General features: G+C 44.1%; 1 protein-coding gene across 5 annotated transcripts in view; it reads left to right on the forward strand.

The window, feature by feature from the left end:
- The window catches only part of ADAMTS20 (ADAM metallopeptidase with thrombospondin type 1 motif 20), an 82,291-nt gene extending 74,618 nt beyond the window's left edge, over positions 1-7,673 (forward strand). For 4 of the 5 annotated variants that reach the window (XM_081022243.1, XM_081022244.1, XM_081022246.1 and 1 more), the window contains 6 exons: positions 26-120; positions 205-299; positions 981-1,114; positions 2,993-3,084; positions 5,305-5,409; positions 6,079-7,672. In XM_081022243.1, coding sequence (XP_080878369.1) covers positions 26-120; positions 205-299; positions 981-1,114; positions 2,993-3,084; positions 5,305-5,409; positions 6,079-6,168 — 611 coding nt within the window. In that variant the 3' untranslated portion in view covers positions 6,169-7,672. Of the gene's footprint in view, positions 1-25; positions 121-204; positions 300-980; positions 1,115-2,992; positions 3,085-5,304; positions 5,410-6,078 lie in introns of all 5 variants that reach the window. The other variant, XM_081022245.1, reaches the window with a different exon arrangement.
- The last annotated feature ends 12,645 nt before the right edge of the window (positions 7,674-20,318 follow it).

The raw sequence follows: 20,318 nt of genomic DNA on the forward strand, positions 1-20,318 counted from the left end.
AATTACCTGACACGTCTATTTTTAGGTGAGATGATAACCAGCTGCAAAGAAATCCAGATCAGAAAAAAGATTAGAAAGGATGGGGAATATTTGCTAAACATTAAAGGAAGAAAGATAAAGGTATTGTTACTCCTTTTATCTGAGAGGGGAGATATGTGGAGGAAATGCATCTTTTTCTAAAGGAATTCTATGTTTCTGTTGTAGATTTTTTGTTCAGACATGTGGCTAGAGGATCCCAAAGAATATTTAACACTGGCTAAAGGAGAAGCAGATAACTTTTCAGAAGTATATGGATATAGGTACTGTGATTTTTAATTTTTTAACCTTTCTTTATTTGTAGATATACTGTATTCATATGTAAGTTGCAGAATGATATGTCTGTTTCTTTTTATGTTCTGAATTAATGTTGAGGAACCTAGGAAATGCTATTCCTAGGTTCTTCAACATTAATTCAGAACATAAAAAGGCAACTCTGCACTTGTGCACATTCGAGATGCAGGCTACCTGGACATGTTGGACAGCCATCTAAAATGGTGGCACCCTGCATGCTCCAAACTGAGCATGTGCAATAGTTTCAGAATTCATCTGGAGCAAACTCCAACCCCCATAATTCATGCTATTATTTGGCCAGAGCTCTACCAAAACTCACAACCTGAGCATGGCTTATTTCTAAGCATTGCATCTGCAGTGGCTCCGTATGCTGGGCATGATCCAGCCAAAGTTAATTTCTAAATCCTATTTATTTTTAATGTGAGAGTTAAGGACATGCTTACACCTCTCTCCATAATATCAACAGGACTTAAAAGATGTTTAGCGTTCCTGGAATGTTTTCACAGCTTTCAGCTGCAAATCTGTAGGCGTTTACACAAGCCTCCGTGTTGCATAATTTAACCTCATTAGTTTTCACTCTCTTCAGGCTTTTAATATGGAATAGCACTTTGCTGTGATGAAAGCAAAAACTAAAGAACGCTTATTTGTAGGCTGCAAAATCCATATGAGTGTCCTTTTAATGGAAGCAGACGGCAAGACTGCATGTGCAGGGATGACTACCCTGCAGCTGGCTACACCATTTTTAGGAAAATAAGAATTGACCTCAGTTCTTTGGAGATTAAAAGTGAGTCTTTATGTAATAATACTGTGTTTTGCAATGACTGAGTGACTGTTGGAAACACAAATTGTATTCCCAGTAGTGCCCTTTTGAAAGAAAAAGTCTATCCCCCCCCCCCCCGTCTTTCATTACATAATGATATATTGGAGGTGATGTGAGATTTTATGAAATATCTTCTTGGTGGGGTTTGATTTGTGATAGGTTTTCGCATGCGCACATCATTATGGTGTGATGCTCCTATCAAGAGGTGAGCTTGTATGTGTGGCCTCTCTCCAAAGCATATTGTTCTCTCTTCTCATTCTGTGCAAAGGCCAAACTCAGTGGGATGCTAGAGATTTGTCATCCGATCTCTGCTCTCTCTCAACTTTTGCAAATAGCAACCACAATCCAGATTAAGGCAGAAATGAGGCTTTTATGGTTTTCCTAATGGCACTAATGTCAACATCACAAGGGGAATGACAGTGGAAAGAGCTCTCCCTTTTTGCTACCCTCCCAACCTCCCTCAGAGGGGGCAGTGGGCATCACATGAAGACGGCAGGATCCAAGTAGGTTCATGTCAGGAGAGGTGCTCCAAATATCTATTGGGATGGACAGAGCTTTATAGGTCAAAACCAGTCCTTTGTATTGGATATGCAGAGGCAACCAGTGCAGCTTTCCCAAACAGTCTGCAAAGGCAGACCCACATAAAGCTCCTTGTAGCAATTCAGTACAGTACTGAGCTTCCCAGGCCATAGATTACTGCAGCCAAGGCTATCCCTGCCCTGATAGGGTGATAGCAACTTCAGAAAGGCCATTTTCAGTGGGGAAATAGCTCTTTGAAAGGGTTATATTTTTTCCCTCCCCTGTTGTCCTGAGATGTCCTGACACACACACACACACACACACACACACACACAGAGAGAGAGAGAGAGAGAGAGAGCGCCCCACGGTGGTTGCTATTTGCAAAAGTTTAAAGAGACCTGAGACCTAATCAAGCACTTTCGTGGCCATGTCTGTTGCAGCCCTTAAACTAGATGCTTTAAGGGAACTGGGGGGGGGGGAGAGAAACAGAGTGGTGTAGTTCCATGTTTGCCATGCACTTAGGCCTCCACCAACTCAGAGTTCTGAAGGCGCAGGGCAGGGCTGGTCCACCCATGAGGCAAGCTGAGGCAACTGCCTCAGACGGCAGGATCCACAGGGGCAGCGATCTGGCCTCCAGGGAATGCACTGCCTGATGTTGCTGCTACTGCTGCTGCTGAGGTAGGAGCAACAACTTTGGCACTTTCCTTAGAGACCAGCTCTGCCTCCTCCCTGGCAGCCTCCCCATGCTGCCTCTACAGCAGCGTCTTGGTGTATAAGAGGTGCTGCTGGTCTTCCACTCCCACCCTTGCTCCCATTGTAGACCTTTATTCCCCTCCTTGTTCCCAATGTAGATCTTCATCCACCCTTTCTTCCACGGGGATGCGGGTGGCGCTGTGGTCTAAACCACTGAGCCTCTTGGGCTTGCTAATCAGAAGGTTGGCGGTTCAAATCCCCACAACAGAGTGAGCTCCCGTTGCTTTGTCCCATCTCCTGCCAACCTAGCAGCACACCAGTGCAAGTAGATAAATAGGTACCACTGCGGCTGGAAGATAAGCAGTGTTTCCATGCTCTCTGGCACTCATCACGGTGTCCCGTTGAGCCAGAAGCTGTTTAGTCATGCTGGCCACATGACCCGGAAAGCTGTTTGTGGATAAACGCTGGCTCCCTCGGCCTGAAAGTGAGATGAGTGCCGCAACCCCACAGTCATTTTTGACTGGACTTAACTGTCCAGGGGTTCTTTACCTTACCTTCCATGGGGCGGGCACGAATCAAGAATTAAACTAGTTTTGCTGGCCATAACAAGCTTTCACTTTTGCTTGCTAGCCACCGACTTCCGTTTTGCTCATACCATACTTGGGAAACCCGTTCCTTTTGCCACAGCTGGAGACTGTTACAGCGCTGCTAGATGCCCACAGGTACGTGTCAGGGATAGAGATGGGACTCAGTTTTCCTTTGTCATGCATTTTTTTCCAGTCCATTAAGTATTAGCAGCCTCATACCCAGTGTTGCTCAGGAACTCTAAGAAATCGAAAGAATAGTGCAGTTTTGAAATCAGTGTAGTTTTGAAAGGCTCGGTCTGCCATCTTGAGTCAAAATGGCGTCCAACTGTATCCAAACATAGACGAAAACCTTCCCCCTTGATCTTAGGAGCCATTATGCCGTATTTGGTTAATATCACGGAAGATTTGAAAGTCAAGTTTGCCAACTTGTTTGAAAATTGTGTCCAACTGGACAACAAACAAACTCTTTGATCTCAGAACCAAATGTGATTCCAATATGTCCAGAAGTGTCCAAACTAGGGGTGAACAAACAACTTTCCAAGATATATAGTTGATTTTGTTGAAATCTTTAAATACCCAAATATCCCTCTTTTCTTGCTTGCTCCCTTTTTATTTCATTTCGGCCTCATCTTCAGCTGGTTTCTCACATTTTATCTGTTTTCAAATGTTCAGTGACTCCAATGATCAGAAGGACTGTAGAATTTGGCTTGCCATTCATTGCATTTGATGGGGCACATTCCCAAGCAAGTGTGAGGGATTTTCAGCCATTGGCAAGCACTGTAGAGATGTGAGAATTTTCCTAGTGTCTGGCAGAAATCAGTACCCAAATCCCATGAGGTGTTTTGTTCCTGTTTCTTTCTCTTTTTTTACCCTTTCCCCTCTTTTCTTGAAACCCCCTCTTTCTGTTCACCTGCTCTTTCACTCTTCCTTTGTCTCGACACTTCTTGTAGACCCCCCCCCCTCCCTTCCGACCCGTTGCATCTGGAGTCTGCAATGCAACACTGCCCTCTTGTGATCTCACAACTTCTCTTCAGCAATTGTGCTTTAGGTTGGAGTCAAGGCAGTCTTTTTCAGAGTGGTACGACAGAGGCATTGACCTAATCCAGAAGTTTTCAACCTTTTTGAGTCCATGGCTCCCTTGACCAACTACATTCTTTCTGTGGCTCCCCTGTAGGGATATGTGCTCCAGACCTCAGAAGTCCCTTGCCTGCAGAGCTGGCAGCCCCTTTTCGAACATCCTCCCTTGCAGAGTGTTCTCTCAGCCTCCTCTCCTCTCCTCTCCCCTGACCAGCCCCAGAGGCACCATTTGCCTGCTGAGCTTGTAGCCAGGGCTGCTGCAACAAACAGCTGTGCAGGCCTTCGGGAGGCAGAGACGTGAGAAGGCATCAGAGGAGGGAGGGAAGGAAGGAGGGACAGAGGCCAGTGTTGCCCACAGCACTCCTGGCCATCATTCAAGGGACCCCAGGGTGCCATGGCACACTGGTTGAAAAACACTGCCTTAATCCATGGCAGGTTCCCCAACTTTAGGGTTTTATTTAGGATGCAACTTTTAGAAGGCAGCCCTGTATAGGGAAGCTTTTTAATATGTAATGTTTTATTATGTTTTTATATATGCTGGAAGCTACACAGAGTGCCTAGGATAACCCACTCAGATGGGTGGGGTACATATTATTATTATTTCAAATATCTAACGTGGTAGCGACTGGTGCCTGTTGAAGATGGGCTGGGGGCATTGCATATTGCAAAAATGTGCAATGCTGGACAGATGACCATGCATGCACACACACCCCTTGACACACTTAACAAAAGCACACACACATACCTGACAATGTCTCTGCCCATCTGACACTCGCACATACAGCTGACTCTCTCTCTCTCTCTCACTCACTCACTCACACACACACACACACACACAAAGAGAGAGAAAGAAATTAAAGGAAGGAAGGAGGAACTACTAAGGGCCTTATATACATGGTCTCGAAATTTGCCTTCTAAGTTGCTTGTTTCTTCATTTTTGGGTAGGAACCGTGTGACATTTCTCCTCACTAGGTGATACAACAGCGTTTCTGGAGCTAAAATCTGCTTTTCAACCAACTGGTAGTTAGAGCAGAAAGATTTTCTAAATCGATTACGTGTCACTGTGCTGTTTGCTATATCACGCCCCCCATCCCTCTTAACTCCTCTTTTGTGATGCTGCCCCATACTCTCTCCACCCCACCTCAGCCCTCCTTGTCTCATCTTTCTTTTATTGACGCTTCTGCTGTTCATTTCTTGGCACACCTGCACAAATATTTGCAATATTTCTAGCCATGCTCTAAAGCCGATCTATCTGTTTTCCTCTCTCCACTTGAAAAGGGGCAGTTTGGCATCAATTTGGCAGGCACTGGGCTGAGGTTATCCCCTACGGCAAAGTGGATCGCTCAGGGAAATTACGTTACAGTTCAGATACACAAATCTCAAGTAAGTCTGTTTGCACCAATGATTATTTGCAGGGATGGGGTGTTTGCTCCAGTTGCTTCAATTAGCAGCAAAGGAACCTTGAGTCAGGTACAGTGGTACCTCGGGTTAAGTACTTAATTCGTTCCGGAGGTCCGTTCTTAACCTGAAACTGTTCTTAACCTGAAGCACCACTTTAGCTAATGGGGCCTCCTGCTGCTGCTGCGCCGCCGGAGCATGATTCTCATCCTGAAGTAAAGTTCTTAACCTGAAGCACTATTTCTGGGTTACCGGAGTCTGTAACCTGAAGCATATGTAACCTGAAGCGTATGTAACCCGAGGTACCACTGTACTAAGGAGTTGGAAAGCGTCAGGCATTTAAAAGAAGAAGAAGAAGAGGCTGTAAAGACTTAATCTCAGAAAACCTCTTAATGAAGAGAACAAGGAAAGTGGCAGCAGACATCTGGAAGAAGCAGTCCTGTTTTAAGGCAGGGCGGCTGGGGCGGGGGGAGTGATTTGTAGCTGCCTGCCACATGGCACAGAAGGAGAGGACGTGCAGGTCCTTGATTCATCTCCTTCCCATGATTCCTGGTTCTCAGACAACTTGTGCATCGCTGCAGCGAGGGGGTGCTGTTGCTTCCAAGGCAGCTATGAGTCCATGCTTCTCATGAAGTGATTTTCTGTTCTTTCCAGGATGATACTAAGATATATGGAAGATGTGGAGGATTCTGTGGGAAATGCATTCCTAATGGAAACACTGGTCTTCAACTTCAAATGAACTAGAGAGAAAAAGAGAGAAGAAGAAGAAGAAGAAGACGAAGAAGAAGAAGAAGAAGAAGAAGAAGAAGAAGAAGAAGAAGAAGAAGAAGAAGAAGAAATCCTTAAGAATTATATTGAAGGTGCTGTTATTTCCTCAATCCTTTCAACTCTGCAGTGTTTGTCTACTCTGAATTCCTACTCCTCCTTCTATGTTAATCGGCAACTCTGCTTCTTGCCACACCCACAACCTCCTGCAAAGCTGCCACAGATTGCTGGGCACATTCTTAAGGCCATTTCGCCCATTTAAAAGGAAAACGGACCCCTTGGTGTTTTATGCGCACACATAAAACTGCAACGAGTGACATGAACATGGCAAACGTGATTACAAATGCACATAGCATATAAATACATTTCTCTGAGATCCGGGGTTTCTTGCAGCTTCCTAGCACTCTGATCACACTGGCTGAATGTATAGTGAATGTACCTGGGGATGTAGCCTGCTCCAGCCTGGGCATGTTTCTTTAACAGTCTGTATCCTGTTCTGCTGGGGATTGGGACCTGCAGAGAAAATAGCAGAGAATCAGCAAGGCCACTGTGGAACTTTTTTGGGGGGGGATTGGCCCTTTGATTGCAAATTTGGGGGGGGCAGCCCCCACTACTTGGCACTGATGGAAGAGCCACAACCTCAGGCCAAATGTACAGAGGACTTCCCTTAAGTGTGACACTGGAGTATCATCTGAATCAGGGTCCTCCTTGGGGCAACACTGAGACTCTGAAACAAGGCCCTATATGCAAACCAACCCTGCAAAAAAGTCCCAAACTGCAGGTTCGGGCTCTCTCTGCACAGTCTGTATGCACATAGAAACCAAACAGATAGGCACATGGCTGCATGGAGGCCAAGGGGGTAGGGCTTGCTACTATGATTCCATTAGAATCATAGAATTGTAGAGTTCGAAGAGACCCTGAGGATCATCTAGTCCAACCCCCCGCATTGCAAGAATATGCAGCTGTCCCATATGGGGATTTAACTTGCAACCTTGGTGTTATAGGCACCGCACTCTCACCAACTGAGCTACTATACATGTGATCGCCCTGTGAAGGCGCTCCCCTTGTGCACATTTCACTTGCACTAGAGCATTCTCACCCAACCCCCTGGCAAAAAGAAGAAGAGAACTTGAACTGGCTTTTTGTAAAGTTGTTTATTAAATGAATAAGTTAAGTTCCTTGGACTGACTCCTGTCCATTAGGTCCAGTCGTGGCCGACTCTGGGGTTGTGGCACTCATCTCGCTTTATTGGCCGAGGGAGCCGGTGTACAGCTTCCGGGTCATGTGGCCAGCATGACTAAGCCGCTTCTGGCGAACCAGAGCAGCGCACAGAAACGCCGTTTTACCTTCCCGCTGGAGTGGTACCTATTTATCTACTTGCACTTTGACGTGCTTTCGAACTGCTAGGTTGGCAGGAGCAGGGACCGAGCAACAGGAGCTCACCCCGTTGCAGGGATTTGAACCGCCGACCTTCTGATTGGCAAGTCCTAGGCTCTGTGGTCCCTTAAGATCCTTATTACTGTACAAAACAAAGAGTTCACATTTGCTAAGCTGGCTCGATCAGTTACGTTAGAAAGCACGGAAGGTGTTGAAATATACAATGTCCAGCATAATCCTAAATATATTTAATCATCTTTAAATCCCTCTAGGTTCACTGGGACTTACTCTCTAGTAAGTTGGTTTAGGATGGCAACTGATCAACTTTGCAAAACCCTGCCAGGCATTATATTTGTCCCCAGATCTATCTCAGATAGGTGCATATCAATATACTTTCTGCTGATACAGTTCCTGTAGCTTTCTTCATTGTGCTCCTGTCCTCTTTTCACATCACATTTTTGGTACTTACACAGACGCAGCAGCTCAGCTCCAGAAATCTCCCTGGCACATGCTTAGCAAAGTTAACGTCTATTGTGGCTAAAAGCAAGTAATCACATAAGGAAAACCACCATTGTTCTGAACCTAATGTTAGCGATCCTACCTCTCATCTATGTACTATGAAAACAAATTAATTTTGTATATTATAGGGGTTTTTTTATTCAGTTGTGCATATACACACATACACACACGGAAGTATACGACGATTGCCCAAATACTTCAAAATGAATGCCCATACTATATGTTAAAGGAAACCTCTGTTGCATCATTGAAACTCTCATGCAAGAAGCTATCTAGGAAGTAGAGCTCATTAACTTTAGGGGGATCTAGTTTAGATTTCTAGTGCTCCTAGTGGTCCTTGTTCAAGTGTCCTGCTTTTTCCACATCAGGAAGTCATTGCTCTGTGCCACTTTGTCTCCACATAGGTAGAGAGTTTTGTCTTTCAGAAGTGTTCTGGTTGTTGGACTTGCCAGAAACCCCAAATATTAATATTACATTGAATTTAGACACTATTTCATAACAAGTTCTCAGGTATTTGGAATGTATAGCATATAGTACAATTCTATTTTCTTTGTGATGCCTACTGTTGAAGCCAAATACCAGCTAAAGGTACAATCCTCATTCCATTCAAGTCTGTGACAAATGCCCCATTCATCTTAATGGATCAGCATTATTGCAACCTAACAATTAAACCAAATACTGTCAACTCCAGTAAAGCATTGGTAGAGGAAAAAATGGCAGCTATACTAATATCACCCACAAAGATATTTAAAATAAGGACTAAGTCATACCACGGGATTTTGAGCAGTTAACTGCCTTTCAGCTAACACATATAGATAACTATTTTGTGACCTCTGTATCAGAAAAGTATTTTTTTGCACTATGTGCCTTATTCTACTTGTAAACATGAAAACTGTAACATTATTTTCCTAGAAATGTTTACATTTACAATACCTATGTTATAAATTATAAAAAAAACCTTTATGTAATAAATATGCCATGTGATCACTGCTTAAATACACTGCTTAAATACAGTGCTGATGTGTCAGCAAATCACTTATGGGATGGTTTGTGCAAATCATTCAGCGTCTCTTCAACCTTTGACATTTTTCTCTACATCAGGAAGAAAGAGCCTGTGCAACTTAATTTATTAAGACTGCAGTCCTCTGTACAGTGGCACCTCGGTTTACGAACTTAATCCATTCTGGAAGTCCGTTCTTAAATCGAAACCGTTCTTAAACTGAGGCACACTTTCCCTACTGAGGCCTCTCGCCACCGGTACCCTTCCACTGTTTGGCTTCCGTTTGGCTTCTGGGGCAAAGTTCGCTAACTAACCAGAACACCTACTTCCGGTTTTGCAGAGTTTGTTGTCCGAATCGTTCATGAACAGGGCTGTTCGTAGACCGAGGTACCACTGTATACCTACCTGAGAGTAGCGATATCAGATAATTCCGATGAACACAGAAATGGGAGCAGAAATTGCTGGAGTTCACTTATTCCTCCCGCATCTGATCTGAAATAGAAATCCATCAAGGGAATATGATCAGCATTCACTGTTTTTGTTACTGTCGGTCTGCAAATGACGCACAACTGGAAAAGAAAGCCCTGGTCTTAGGGCATTACAGTGGTAACCTGAGGTATCACTGTAATGCCCTAAGACCAGGGCTTTCTTTTCCAGTCTTGTCTGGCTCTGAGCTCTCCTCTAGCTAATTATCACAGCCAGACATCGTATCCATGTCATCGTGTTCCTTCGAGATTTCCTTGAAAGTTATTGGAAACCACATCCAAATTCACAGCTTTCATTCTGTCTTGCTGGCGCATTGCTATGTTTAAAAAATTGCTGGTGGAATCCAGTTAAGTCTATATTGTGAAGAAATGTTTACAGTCTGGGATCTACATTGGCTCCCAGTACGTTTCTGAGCACAGTTCAAAGTGTTGGTGCTCACCTTTAAAGCCCTAATTCAAAGTGTTGGTGCTCACCTTTAAAGCCCTAAACGGCCTCGGCCCAGTATACCTGAAGGAGCGTCTCCACCCCCATTGTTCAACCCAGACACTGAGGTCCAGCGCCAAGGGCCTTCTGGCGGTTCCCTCACTGCAAGATGTGAGGTTACAGGGAACCAGGCAGAGGGCCTTCTCAGTAGTGGCGCCCGCCCTGTGGAATGCCCTCCCATCAGATGTCAAGGAAATAAACAACTATCTGACTTTTAGAAGACATCTGAAGTCATCCCTGTTTAGGGAAGTTTTTAATGACTGGTGTTTTAATGTATTTTTAATCTTTTGTTGGAAGCTGCCCAGAGTGGCTGGGGAAACCCAGCCAGATGGGCGGGGTAGAAATAAATTACAGTGGTACCTCAGGTTAAGAACTTAATTTGTTCTGGAGGCCCGTCCTTAACCTGAAGCACCACTTTAGCTAATGGGGCCTTCTGCTGCCGCTGCGCCGCTGCTGCACAATTTCAGTTCTTATCCTGAAGCAAAGTTCTTAACCCGAGGTAATATTTCTGGGTTAGTGGAGTCTGTAACCTGAAGCATATGTAACCTGAAGCATATGTAACCTGAAGCGTATGTAATCCGAGGTACCACTGTATTATTATTATTATTATTATTATTATTATTATTATTATTAGTGTGGCCTCAGCTGGGATTGCGCCTCAGTTTTGTTGTTCACCACAGAAAAGATCTGAGGCGTTGGCAAATGACTTTCTTTGTACTTGAAAGTCGCAATGACATCTGCATGGAAGATGGGAAAGTGTGGGGAGGGATGTGGAGGCCAGCTCCTTTGCCAAGGAAAACCAGTGAAAATGCAAACATGCTTATCCAACCTTGGTAGGGGCTCAGGCTCGGGGGATTCATATTTTAGTGCATATATAATATTCCGCTAGACAATTTCTTCTTCAGACTGAGATGTTAAGGTAATCAGCATTAGTTCACAGGGTGCTTATACAAAGGGAGGCATTGTTCAGCTTGCAGGCCATGCCCTGAGAAAAAAGTCAGAAGTTTTTAGATGAATTTCTGAGTTCACAACTACAGAAGGAAAGATGGAGCTTGAACAAAGCAAGAAATGAATGCCAAGTTTTTCGCCTAGATCTTTAATTTTCAGTACTTTCAAGGGAGTCTATTTCACTGTTGTGACCTACATCAGGACATCCTAAGCTTTAGGATTCAGAATGGGAAGGAGAAAGTCATCACTTTTTATATTTGATTAAAAAAAAATCAGGAGTGGTCAGCTTCTGAAGTCTGGCAAGACCATATGTCTATAACATCTATATCAAATCTGACAATCTGATATGATTGAACATACTTGCTGCTGGGTTGAAATGTGGAATATTGAAACGAAAGCTTCAGTGATATCATGTTCATGTTGAATTTCCATTCCATTACTTAAGTGAAATGACAGAAAACTTACAGAGCACTCTTTATTTTATTCTTATTTCTTTTTTTGGTATGTGTGTGTGTAGAATAATGTGCACAGCCCCATCTAGTGGCTATGCTTAACATTGTTATAAACTACACTGATTCAAAATAACCATCCTTACAATTTAATGCACAGATGTTAAGCCCAGCGACCTATAAACAAGCATAAAATGCTTTGCTGGAAAAGTGCAGTTTTGAGGCAGTTGTTGGCATTTGTCTGTCTCGGGAGATGATGGAAGAGTGTGCCTTTTGGGGGTAAAGTCAAGGAAAGTTACAAAGCCTGCTGTGGCTATAGAGACCAAAACAGAAGAGACATGTTTCATTGCAGGTGAGGCAGATGAAGGCCTCCATTTTTGCTGCTACAGGTGTACCATGGTGATTCTTCTCTCTGCTCTCCTCTGGTCACTGCTGTGGATACACAACCTGATTGTTTCCAGGCACTGCGATCGTCTCCAAGGGATTCCCATGTGGTGGGGTTAATGTTGCTGGCCTTCTGTATCATGTTGAAGCTTTTCATAAGCTTCTGCGAAGATATTTAGGATGGTTTGGAGGTCATCCTCTGAGTGTGCACACGCTATGTTGTCATCAGCATACTGAAGCTCTATGGTGGAAGTTATGGTAACCTTACTCTTTGCTTTCAGCCTACTCAAGTTAAAGAGCTTTCCATCTGTTCAAAATATGATTTCTGCTCCGGAGGGGAGTTTCCCTTTGACAATGTGTAGAATCATGGCAGTGAAAATAAGAAATAGAGTTGGGGCGGTAAGACAACCCTGTTTAACACCTGATCCCACTGTGAAAGGTTCATTTTGAGAGTCATTGTTATCTGTGATTGTTGCTGTCATGTTATCATGGAGGAGCCAAAGGATGTCCACAAATTTATCTGGGCAGCCAGTTTTCAGAAGGACAGTCCACAGGCATTACAATTTACAGCGCCGAAAGCCTTAGTCAGGTCAATAAATGCTGTATACAGGTGTTGGTTTTGCTCTCTGCATTTTTATTGAGGCTGTCGAGCAGAGAAAACCATGTCCACTGTCCGCCTAGAAGGTCGAAAACTATTTTGGGATTCAGGAAGGGTAGCCTCAGATATAGTTAGGAGGTGGTTTGCTCAGATCCTTGCAAGAATTTTGCTAGCCGCAGTTGGTTACCTCAGCCACTCTGGGCGACTTCCATCAAATTAATGACGAGGCGCACAGATTACCTTGCTGCAGTCTTTCCTCCTATAGCGAGATACATTGTGTTCCTGTTTACATTAAAGTCATTTGCAAGTAGGAACGTTTTAACACAGATCTGTGCGCTCTTTTGTCCTTTTCCCCTTAGAAGAAGAGTTAGTTCTTCTACGTTATTCAGATTAAGCAATGCAATCGTTCCTGGTTGGCTGGAGATCAATGTGTTCGACACTAGATGTGGTTTTCACAAAATCGAATGTGATAGGATGTGCCACCATTTGAGGCTGATATTAATGGATACTGCTAGGTAGAAGTTAGGGAGGACAACAGTAGGGGTCGCTAGAGCAAATGGCCGATAGTGCTAGAGCCAGTGGTAGGTGGAGACAACTGCTGCATTTTTATAAGGGCAACACTGAGACTAAGGGTAAGCAGGCGGACAGCTGGTGTCCCCCTATGGCAGGTGGGACTGACTGAGCATGGCGTGGATTTTGTGGCCCATTGCCTCACATGCCCTAATGAACTAGCTTCCACTGTGTGTACCATCCTAAGCGAGTGTGCTATCCTAAGCAAGAAGAATTGAGCTTTCTGACTGCTTTGTAAAGTCTCCCTTGTTCTTACATAGCTTACAGTTTAACACAAATATTAGGATTTTCTTTTCGGTGGGGAAAGATGGCAATAATTTTGAGAATATCAAGTACATAATCTCCGCATCCTTGGGCCTTTTTTATACTTAAGCCCATAGAGGAATGGCTTGTTTGGCTTCAGATCCCTTTTTAACACATAAAGGTTTTCTTTTACGGTTTGTGGCGGTTCTTTTTACAAGGCCTCAGCTTCATAGGTACTGGGTGTGTTTATTCTGGCTGTAGGAAAAGATTCTGTGCTCTGTTTTCTGATAAGTTTCCCCTCGAGTTCAGTTATGACAGATCTCCCTTTGAATATGCTTTGCTGAAGAAAAATACCATAGCACAAGACAGGCATCTCTGGCTATATTATATTTATGTCTGTAGTCTGTCCTTAAACATCAACAGCTGTGCACACATTGATCTGGCGCACGGCCGATTCTCCACTACATCCAAGAAACCCTTTTCGAAAAAGTTTATTGGGGATTATGTCTACATTATTGCAATATGATTTCCTAGCCTACACATATTTTTCCAATATTATCTGTATTTTTATTTATTTTGTAAAGATGGAACAAGATACCAGGTTGTATCCAATGTTAACCATACTCTTTGAAATTAAGGGGGATGTCTAACTTAGGTTCATTCATTTCAATGGGTCAACTCTGAGTAAAACCTGGTAAAACCCAAAGGCTGTAATAGGAGACAATTGTTATACATTTGTAGCTGTGGTATTTGCTGATAGTTTGGGAGCAGATATTTCTGGCTTTTTGTTTTTAAATGTGCTTCCTCTCTGGATAGGGAGAGGTGGGAAGGTTTTCCCCATCTTGCAGCTGGTTTTCCATTCCTTTGTCTGTTGTGTCACACTTACACATAGGTTTTGCAACAGAGGAATTAGACCTTGACGTACACAGGTTCATTTAGGAGGTGGGCTGTATCCTGTACACTCTCATTTACCCTTTGAGTGTTCAAAATGAGCTCCTGAAGAGGACTATGCAGAAATTAGAGGCCAGTTATCCTCATTGTATGGTAACTTTTGGGGACGCGGGTGGCGCTGTGGGTTAAACCACAGAGCCTAGTGCTTGCTGATCAGAAGGTCAGCGGTTCGAATCCCCGTGACGGGGTGAGCTCCCGTTGCTCGGTCCCTGCTCCTGCCAGCCTAGCAGTTCGAAAGCACATCAAAGTGCAAGTAGATAAATAGGTACTGCTCCAGCGGGAAGGTAAACGGCATTTCTGTGCGCTGCTCTGGTTCGCCAGAAGCAGCTTAGTCATGCTGGCCATATGACCCGGAAGCTGTACGCCGGCTCCCTCGGCCAATAAAGCGAGATGAGTGCCGCAACTCCAGAGTCGTTCGCGACTGGACCTAATAGTCAGGGGTTCCTTTACCTATGGTAACTTTTATGGCCACCTCAAGTAGAATCCTCAATGAAAGGAGGTTGTCTGAAAATGTCTGCTCCACAATGACCTTCATGACAACCATTCTTTAAGCAAGCAAATAGCCAAAAGAACAGTTCCTGCACAGTTTATCACATTATAAATCCCTTTACAAGGTCCTCATATAGGTCTTCCCTCTTGCAATTTAATGCAGATGGCCTTGTGCAGCAGGAGAAATGCTAATCTGAAGTCATTCCAATCTGAAAAGGAACATCAATTTTGATACAGGAGCAAAACAAGTTTAATTCACGGGACATTCCATTTGCCAAGAGGGATATAATGCTTTTTGTACAGTTAAATAATTCAAGCTGTAATTATACAACATACAATTGGCATGTGCATTTATAAAAAATCTCTCTCTTTAGGATCTTGAAAACTTGGAACAGGAAAGGATAGGGATTTGATGATAGGGCTAAGAGCTTTAAAAATAGTTAAAAGGAGTTTGGGAGAAAAACACAAAAAAGCAAATGGTTTTAACTTGGCCCATCAGCTAGGTATCTCTGCAGCTTATCTGAAACTTGAAGGCCATGACTTGCAAAGAAAATAATAAATTAGCAATGCAATCATATACACGTCTATCCAAAAATAAGCTCCATTGAGTTTGATCCTGTGGTTTTCCAGCCCGGACACTTCTGGACTATATCTCCCATCATCCATTTTCTGTCAGCCTTGCTCATTGGGGCTGATGGAAGTTGGAGCTGAACACCACCTGCAGGGTCACAGGTTCTGCACCCTGCCTTAGGCTGTCTTACTCTAATCAGTATTTCTCAAACATGGGTCTCCAACTGTTGTTGGACTACAACTCCCATCCTCCCTGACCACTGGTCCTGCTAGCTAAGGATGATGGGAGTTGTAGTCCGACAACAGCTGGAGACCCAAGTTTGAGAAACACTGCATAGCCTCTGCTCCCACTCCCAAATAGGACTTTAGAGATGAGCAGGAGATGAGATAGGTAGATAGATAGATAGATAGATAGATAGATAGATAGATAGATAGATGATAGATAGATGATAGATATTGATGAGTGTTGGCCTCATAGTGCCACATTTGTAAAGCTAAGCGGAGTCTGGTATGGTTTCAAATGGGATGGGCGACCTCATGTTGAGATTTCTGCATTGCGGGCAGGGGTTTGTCCTAGATGACCCTCGTGGTCCCTTACAAGTCTACAGCTCTATGAGTCTATGTTCGCTTCCAGACCCAATGTGGATTTATCTTGGGATTGCTTATGGAAGTCAGCTTCTGCACATTAGGGATGGCATAGCTATCCATTTCAATTTCTCTCAGTAGGCAAATTTGTATTTCAGTTCTCCGAGAAGAGTGTAAGTAGATAAGCCAGTGTGGAAGTGATCATGTGCATACTTTATTGGCTGTAGCATCCAATAACATCAGTAGGAGTAATTTCCAAATAAATGCAATTAGGGGTTTACAACATGAAGTAGTTTATGGTGGTACTGTGGTGGTACTAAGTAATACTGTTGCATGCAATACCTTAGTCTAGCCACTCCGGGTCAGTATTCCTACATCTGAAAGGCCATTGCCAAAATGGCCAAAGAGGTTTGAAGGCCCGCCAAGGAAGAATAATGCTGCTGCCTTTCATCAGGAGACTAGAATAAATCACTCTCTTGCACACATCAATCCAGACATTTCACGTGGATGACAGCAGTTGCACATCGGTGAATGGAATATATCTGAATATGAAGGGAGCAACACAATAGGAAATTCTGCAAATAATAAACTGAGAGCTTACATTTTAGATTGTAAGCATCTTTTTTTTAAAAAAAAAAGATTACAAACTTTTTAGGTCAGGGGTCTTTCTTACTTATATCTCTGCTGTAGTTCCTAATAGGTTTGGGATACTCTATAAATCCCACACATCTATAAATCTAAAATCAACATGAATAATTATTCAGTTAGGCAAAGGACTTTTCTCTTTTTAAGAAAACATAATACAGCAAAGAAAGTCACCGGCAAATTGGCAGCAATGCCACTAACAGACCTACTAGCCGTTCTAGGGAAGAAAACCAAATTGACCTCAACTAAATACCAAACAACAGTCCTGATCATGCTCATTCAGAAGGCAGTCCTACTGAATCAGTGAGACTTACTGCATCATATCCAAACTGGTTATAAAGGATATACAGTGGTCGGGTTAAGAACTTAATTAGTTCTAGATGTCCGTTCTTAACCTGAAACTGTTTTTAACCTGAAGCAGCACTTTAGCTAATGGGGCCTCCCTCTGCTGCCACCGCGCTGCTGCTGCACAATTTCTGTTCTCATCCCGAAACAAAGTTCTTAACCCTAGGTACTATTTCTGGGTTAGCGGAGTCTGTAACTTGAAGCGTATGTAACCCGAGGTACCACTGTAGTTCAATTACACCAGGCAAGACTGGGGGCTGGGTGCAGAGAATAAATACCCCCCCCCCCGCAGTCTGGCCCTCACTGCTGCTGCTGGATGGGCACGGGACAAAGAGGTTTCAGGGGGCTGTGTTGTACCACCAGCCTGCCCACCAACGCAGGGGAGAGCCTGGCTGACCGACACAGTTCTTGGCAGGCATATGCCACAAATGCTGGCTGGGCAGCCATTCAGTGAGGGGACCATGGGTGCAGCAGCAAGGCAAGGCCGGGCTCCAGGGCCCAGAGACCCCTGGCAGCAGGCAGGGCAGGACAAGGATCTCTGCATGGGGGCACCTGGTTCAGTCCCCCCAAATTGTGTTCTCAGGGTTACTGCCTCCCCATGCTATGCCCCTGGGTGAGCCACTTATGATCAGAGGGAGAGGCAGACGGAAATATAGGTTGAGACAGTGAAGAGGAGAACCAGGTCTAGGAAAAACTTGTCCATCTATGGATACCAGTCTTGCATCTGAAGGCCTTTCCCCATACATGTAAATAACATATGGTTCAGTACCAACTCCCAGCAAAGAATATGCACTTTGGTGGATATAAAAAAACTCGGGAACATCCATGTTCGATTTAGTTTGTTTTGAGTTTTGAAGATGCCGTGTTTCTGCCAGATGTACTCCTTCTAGTTGCAGTTTCCCGAAGGATGTAGTATCTCTGGCAGAATTTTAAAGCAGAGGAAACTTGTGGCTTTGCATGACTTCAAGTGGCGCCCACTCTTTTCTGCGTTAATTCCAAGAGATGTTTTATTAACAGAGACAGAAACTCGCCTCGCAGTCCAAATGTGTACAGCCCACAACTTTCTTGTCTGGATCCAAGGCAAGATGTTTCTGCCAAGCATTCATAAACAGAAATGATGAACAGAGACCCTCGTGCAGATGTCGAAGGCTGTGGAGATTTGGCAGAAAGCACACGGAAGAGGGCTTCCTTCACCCCCAATCAGTCTGACTGCCCCAAGGATCCTAGGACGCCTTTTAAATGACACATTTAAGGTTCTGGGAGTCTGTGGCCACTTTCGGATATTTTGATGCAGCACACACATACATATCCTTGCTTCTTTAACCATTCAGGGTGGCTTCCAAGACGTTAAAACACACAGCTGAGAAAACTCAAGCATATAGCTGAGGTTCCTGAAATGCCAATGTAATAAGAATTGTAAATGAGTGCAAATAAATGAACACTTAGAACTTAAAAAGAGTGTGAGGAGAGACTGAATTATCCCTAATGGCCTAATAGATTAAGTTGCAAATCTGGTTTCTTTTAATTTAATGGGAATTTAGCCACTGGACTCCAAGCCACCCTAGATCCTGAAGAGAAAACCCAGAGTTCTTTTTGCTGCTTGGCTATTTTTGGCTGGCAATGGTTTGTTTGTGTTTAGAAAAGATTACAGGGGCCTAGGAAAGGCCATATCCTTTGGTCTAATCTACATGACTCTACGTGGCCAGAATTTCCAGTTCCAGGCTGCTTGAAGCAAGCACAGTGGCTTTTTTTTGTAGGGGAGCAGTATGTGCAGAACCACAGTGGTTGCTTGAAGCAGTGCCCAGGTGCCAGTGTTGGGCACCCACAACCATCTTTACTATACAGTGGTACCTCGGGTTACATACGCTTCAGTTTACATACGCTTCAGGTTACAGACTCTGCTAACCCAGAAATCGTGCTTGAGGTTAAGAACTTTGCTTCAGGATAAGAACAGAAATCGTGCTCTGGCAGCGCGGCAGCAGCAGGAGGCCCCATTAGCTAAAGTGGTGCTTCAGGTTAAGAACAGTTTCAGGTTAAGAATGGACCTCCGGAACGAATTAAGTACTTAACCCAAGGTACCACTGTACATTTAAAGCACTACTATACCACTTTAAATAGTATTCAGCCACTTTAAATTCTGAGAGATTTCGTTTGTTAAGGGTACAGAGAGTTGCTAGGAGACCTCTGTTCCCCTCACAGATCTACAGTTCCCAGAGTTACTTGGGAAAAGGAATTGACTGTTAAACCACTCTGAGAATTATAGCGCTTGCCCCCTGTGTCCCTATCCGGCCACTTTGATCTACGGAAACAAGCACTTTTACAAGTTCCACATAATGTTTGTTCTGTACTTGCAAGAAGCCAGACTTTTTGTGTTGCAGCATGTGAGGGGAATGGGGGGTAGGGGTCTCCTAACAACTCTCAGCACCCTTAACAAACTGCAGCTCCCAATATTTTGGGGGAAAACCATAAAAGTTTAAAGTGATCTCATAATGCTTCAGGGGTGCCCAAACTTTTTTCAAAGAGGGCCAGATTTGATGAAGTGAACATGAGTGAGGGCCAACCAAAGTTGTTGAGCTTTGCTTTTTTTAGGATTTTCCCCAAAAGTTGATGAGCTTTTTTTAGGACTGACTGGCCACAGGAACCAGATTAAATCAACCAGGGGGCTGGGTTAGGCTTTGGACATGCCTGCTAGATGTACAGTGCAGATGGGACCTAGATTTCACTTGAAGGCCAATAACCTTCACCCTGAACCAATCAGAAACCCTCCAGATGTTGTGGACTGAAACTCCCATCATCCATGTCCATTGTCTGTGTTGACTGATGCTCATGGGATCTGTAGTCCGCAGCATTATTATTTTCCTTCGGGGTGGTATCATGTCGGCTAACCCTGTATCCAATTTGATTGGTGCTAATTCAAACATACTTGCTGGATCAGAACGAGGAAGTGGCCTCAGGGATAATATCTCTAATTCCGCAGGGGAAAAAGAAAGAAAGAAAGTCAAATAAAAATAGTTTGAAAGGTAGTGCCAATTAAAACAAGCCAGGGGAAGGTGAAGCTTGCAATCTGGATCCTGACCTCCTTCCCCCTTGTGGATCATTTTGACAGGTGGGCATGGCTAGCCACTTGTCAGTCACCTGACAAGCACTATCCTTTGCCTGAAATGAAGCTACATGGGCAAAGAAACAGGTCTTTGCAAGTGCTGGCAACCAGCAGGGGTTGCAAAGTCCTGAGCTTCTGCAAGCACCAATGAGCTGTCTCAAGGACTCACCTCTTTGCTTAGTGGTGGGCATGGCTTGTGGAAAACCACTTCCCAGGCCAAACTAGGAGACCGCAGACCAGAGGGTCCCTTCCGCTGACTCAGAGGCTGACCAATTCTCATTAAAGCAAGAATATTATCATGGGGGTGAACCCATGCGCATGTTCCCAGTGAAATAAATTCAGGAGACGACTATGAACGCTGCTCTTATTTCATCCTGGAATCAAGCA

Source organism: Podarcis pityusensis (genome assembly GCF_964106645.2).
Source record: "Podarcis pityusensis genome assembly, chromosome: 10".
NCBI lineage: Eukaryota > Metazoa > Chordata > Lepidosauria > Squamata > Lacertidae > Podarcis > Podarcis pityusensis.